Here is a 5,000-nt window from a genome sequence, read left to right on the forward strand (position 1 = left end):
TATATTTCATATATTTTCATTTATGAATCACCAGTGACAGGCCTACTTGTGTTCCCCACAAAAGTGCCATTGCGCACGCAGCAGAATGTCTGACTCTGAAAACATCAACTGACGCAAATAATGTCCAATAAATAATGTCCTTAAATAATTAAGCTGTCGGACGGCGGTACACCTGGACCAAGGTAGACCTTGTAGTGCATATTTTTCGGTGTTGTCCCCACTGGACCCGCCCGCGAGATGGAACAGGTTTGACCATGATTATTCTGCAACCATCCCTTATTTGAATGGACATACAGTATAAGATACAGTAGTTCATCCCCATCAAATGTGTGCAACTACCCCCGGATCATTATATACAATAGTCTGCATTAACCAATAGCCCTAGCTGTGCGTAATTGGATGTGATTGCCATTTGGATAGCTGTTGGATAGTCTGTCATCACACACACGAGCAACGGGGAGTTGGTGCATTGGGTATCAGGCCACCACGGTTGACCATGTAGGCTATTCATACTCTATCATATGGGCCATTTTTGTTGCCTATACATGTTGTTTGTTGTGCCATCTTGAATGTGTCCTTTGCTATTATTTCTAGCCTACCTGTCACATTGTCCCGTGCATCTGTGAGCTGTTGATATTTGGTGGGCATGGCTTTGACTCCTGCTCTCCATGCATATCTCAGCGTTTTCCCCATTATGTTTGTTGGGGTCACGGCATCATGTAATGTTATTTCTTTTTTTTTTTCATTTAATTTATTTTCCGATTTTTTATCAGGGTTATTGGACATTATTTGCGTCAGTTGATGTTTTCAGAGTCAGACATTCTGCTGCGTGCGCAATGGCACTTTTGTGGGGAACACAAGTAGGCCTGTCACTGGTGATTCATAAATGAAAATATATGAAATATATATAAGGCACTTAGAATGTAAAAGAGTATTTTCCATCAACAATGTAGCCAATTATGAATGCTGTAGGCTACGCATGTGTCGATCGGTTCAGCACCCTGGAATGCTGCCTCAAAATGGACTGATCGAAGAAGCCAAAAGTGTGCATCAACCTAGTTTATTTAGTTTTTCCAATTTCGTTTTGAAACAGAAAAACCAAAGAACGAACCATACACGGATTGCTCTCCAATCCGGTTAACCGGATTACCGGTTAACCCCTCCCACCATTAATTTATACGTGTTTAGAACATTGAAATACCTGGCGAAGTTGATATGCAGGGTAAGAGAGGACAGTTTACAGCTTTGAGACCCCCTAGTGGGCTGGAGATGGAGTCTCCTAATCTCTTTCTGATTGGTTCTTCTCCAGCACTGGGCGGGCCTACAGAGGAGGAGCTTCTGGAGCTTTTGGACCAATGTGATCTGGCGCTGACCCGCACACCTGATATGAGCCCCGCCCCTTCCCTCAGCCACTCCCACACCTCCACCCCCCGTGCCTCCACCTGCAGGTATGATACGCGCGCGCACACACACACACACACACACACACACACACTTCCATCCCGTACCAAGCTACACTCTCACTTATATAGATACCACAAGCTACAAAGCATCATACTAGACTTGGTATACAGTCGAGTCAAGTCAAGCTTTATTGTCATTCCACATTTCTCTCGGACCACAGAGAAACACTGAGCACAACATACAGTCACAGGCACAGAGCCGTGACGGAAGTACACTAGGGATGAGACGGTATACCGTAAAACCGTGAACCGGTGTAAAATGTCCACTGTATTAGAACTGTGACATTCCCTGTGTTTACGGTATTACGTTTACGGTATTACACAATAATGCGCTGCTGAAACTTCACATTTCAAGTTGCTTGCAACAGTTAATTTTGTAATTTAATATAAGCTTGCTATTAATAAACTGAGCTTAATTACAATAGTGTGTATTTTCCATCATGTGTTGCACTGTAGTTCCTTCAAAGTAAAATACTTGTTTTTTTTTGTGTGTTGGGGAGGTGAAATGCCGTATACCTTGAAATACCGTAAACCGTACCCTGTAACTAGATACCGTACCGTACCATAATGCAAAAATCCATACCGTCTCATCCCTAAAGTACACAGAATGAATAAAAAATGCAGCTTTCTATGTCTGTGTGCTCTCATTTTGTACTCGCAGGTGTTGTGTGTTGATGCTTATGTCAGCGTTTTGGTTTAGCCTTTTTATTGTGGTTCGTGTATTTCTACTGCCTGCTATGACTTGTACAGCACTTTGGTCAACGTGAGTTGTTTTTGAATGCTCTTTAGAAATTGATTTGATCTGATCTTGTAACATTTAACCGTTGGTTTCCCCCTCCCCCCCCCACCCCAGCCTCCAGTCCCAGCTGAGTGAGAGCTCCAGGCTGGACCGGGGTCGGGGTCTTGGTTCCGGTCCGTTCTCCGGCAGCCTTCCCCGCCAGGCCCCCCCCGCGCCCATGTCCAAGCCCCGGGACCTGGGTCTGGGGAGCCTGAGCCTGCAGCCTCACCACCTGGGCCTCAGCCAGGCCTCGCTCGCCAGCGCCAGCGGCGGCAGCCCCCGGCCCTGCCCCCGCGCGGCCCCCCAGGACCGTGACGCCGGCGCCGCGGGGTCCCTCCGCAGGGGCAGCTTCGTGGAGCGCTGCCAGGAGCTGGCCAAGGGCTCGGAGGCCGGGGGTCCCGGGGGGGTGGTGGGCGGAGACGGGGGGAGGCGCAGCCTGGCGGTGTGCACCGAGCTGGAGGCCAGGCTGGGCCTGAGGACCCCCGCACACTTCTCCTGCTCCCCTGCTGCTGGCTCTTCATCATCTTCATCACTGCGCAGACCAATTCCCACCGCCCCAAGCCCCGCCCCTGCGGCCGTCAGTCCCGCCCGCTCCCAGACCCCCGTCTCCCCGCGCAGGGCCGCCTCGTCGCCTACTGTCGAAGCCCCGCCCCCCTCCTCCTCCTCCTCCGAAGGGCCAGCCAATGAGGAGAGCCCGTCCTCGGCAGCCCCGACCAGTCCTAAGCCCCCTATGAACGAGACCAGCTTCTGATTGGCGACTGACATGACGACAGACACATTGTCCGGGATGTGTGGGTCTGAGCGCGTGTGACGACGAAGTGTCTTGTGACTTAAAGACTTCCTGTTTAGAACAAAACTGTGATGTCATTCCACTGGTTCCACAGGGGCCGACTCTAAACCCCTGTACCGTTAGGAGAGATAATCATGTATCACAGGTGCTCAGTATAATGTATATATATATAATGTACACACTGAAACTGTACTCCGGCCTCTTTGGGTGAGAATATTACTAAGTCGTGCAGTTAACCTCTGCGGGGGTGAAATCACTGTGATATGAGCCCCCCCCCCCCCCCCCCCGCCCCCTCCCCTGCCGTCTGCACCTTAGAAGAACAGCCACGCCTCCGAGCCGCCGCCCACCCGGGATGGGAGGAGAGAGGGTCTGGGGGGGGCAGAATGACAGTCAGACGTTAGCGTTCATCAACTGTGTTGGAGAAACCCGAGTTGAAAGTCTTCCTTTAGATAGTGGCTGAGGTATGGTATGCGTTTCCACATGAGCTATGGTCCAAAGTGGCTCGGTGAGCAGACCTTGGCTTTGGCAGTGACAAGGTGATTGGTCTCTTGGACCGCCATAAACACAAAATGTAGGCCTCTGCATTCCGTGTGCTATAAGACAAGTGTATGCAAGGTGGCATATAACCCATCATTATTATTATTATTATTATTGAAGTGATTGCTAACTAAAATATTATAAATATGTGTAAAACTGATTAAGATTGGTTAAAGGCTGATGTGTTGCACTGGAGATCATTGAGTGCCTTGTTGTGTATGATATCCACCCTGTACTGCCAACCGTGAGTGTGAGAGAGACTGAACCAGTAGATACTACAGTATCATGTATGTATTGTATTCGTTGTATCTTTGGTTTGTTTGTCTGTACAGGAAGTTTGGCATGTTGTGTCCATATATGTGTTCCCTGTTGACACAGTGCATCAGGTCAAGAAGGGTGCTACTGGTGTCGTTACCCATCTTCTCTTTAAAACAGTTCACTTCCTCTCTGCAGTGTCCTCTCACTTTCTGAACACCATCTCCTAGGATGATAATATTACCACAGCTCTGGCTATTCTGCGTTTGTTTAAATATGTTGCAGAACTCAGTTATCAGCCTAAACTTCCATTAAGGTTCTGGTGTTTTTCTCTGTAGCTGAATTGGCGCCGCATTGAATGATGTACTGCCCTCTGGTCATCTAGTCCCTGTCCATGTCCCTTTGTCCTAATGTTTTTTGTTTTTTTTGTATTGTTCAATTATGTCTTTGAAAAAGAAACATTCATATCCTGTATTCAACAATGTAATAATCCTCATATGTATGCTTTCTAAACTATGTAGGCATTTCACATGGGAAGGTTAACATGGGTGAATGTGTCATGTGTTCTGTATGTCCATGGAGGTGTGAATTGGACCTTAATGAGAATGCTTGCCTTCTTCCGGAATATCATGGAATTGCTTGGAATTGTTGGAATGTGTTGGATATAATCTCCACAAAGAAGTCACATTTGTAACTTTTTAGGACTTGCTTTTCTAATTTGGTCCTCAAATAAAAGGTATTAACCAATTGCTGACATGGTGATTAATCATGACATCTCTGTAAAGTCACCCCTTAAACACTTTTTTTTGTTGTTTAAATCTCAAAAGCATTTTATTTCAACAGGAACAAACTATTATCCAATCAGTTCACATAACAGGAAAGCGGTTGATGTATTGCACACAAACCGTGTCATAAATACATAAATACATCATTAGATAAGTACATGTAATAATCCAAATGGCATCACAGCTTGTAAGGCAGGTACTGTCAGCCGTGGATGGGTACTAGTGCTGAGTGTACAGGAACAGTCCTAATGGCCTGGTTCATCTACCAGAGCAGTGTGGAATACAGTGAGACTAGAGGGTTTGACTGATAAGTGCAGCTGATGGCAGGATACGTGATGTGGCCTACAGTCCTATATGAACTTGATAGTGCTGTTACAACAAGTTTTCAACTC

The 5,000-nt window shown here is 46.9% G+C and overlaps 1 protein-coding gene across 1 annotated transcript in view; it reads left to right on the forward strand.

The window, feature by feature from the left end:
- Window positions 1-4,492, forward strand: part of shkbp1 (SH3KBP1 binding protein 1) — a 12,557-nt gene extending 8,065 nt beyond the window's left edge. The window contains exons 16-17 of the mRNA XM_084441774.1: window positions 1,310-1,448; window positions 2,317-4,492. Coding sequence (XP_084297900.1) covers window positions 1,310-1,448; window positions 2,317-2,992 — 815 coding nt within the window. The 3' untranslated portion in view covers window positions 2,993-4,492. The remainder of the gene's footprint in view (window positions 1-1,309; window positions 1,449-2,316) is intronic.
- Window positions 4,493-5,000: the final 508 nt, after the last annotated feature.

The sequence above is a fragment of the Borostomias antarcticus genome (genome assembly GCF_949987555.1).
Source record: "Borostomias antarcticus genome assembly, chromosome: 1".
Classification (NCBI taxonomy): Eukaryota; Metazoa; Chordata; class Actinopteri; order Stomiiformes; family Stomiidae; genus Borostomias; species Borostomias antarcticus.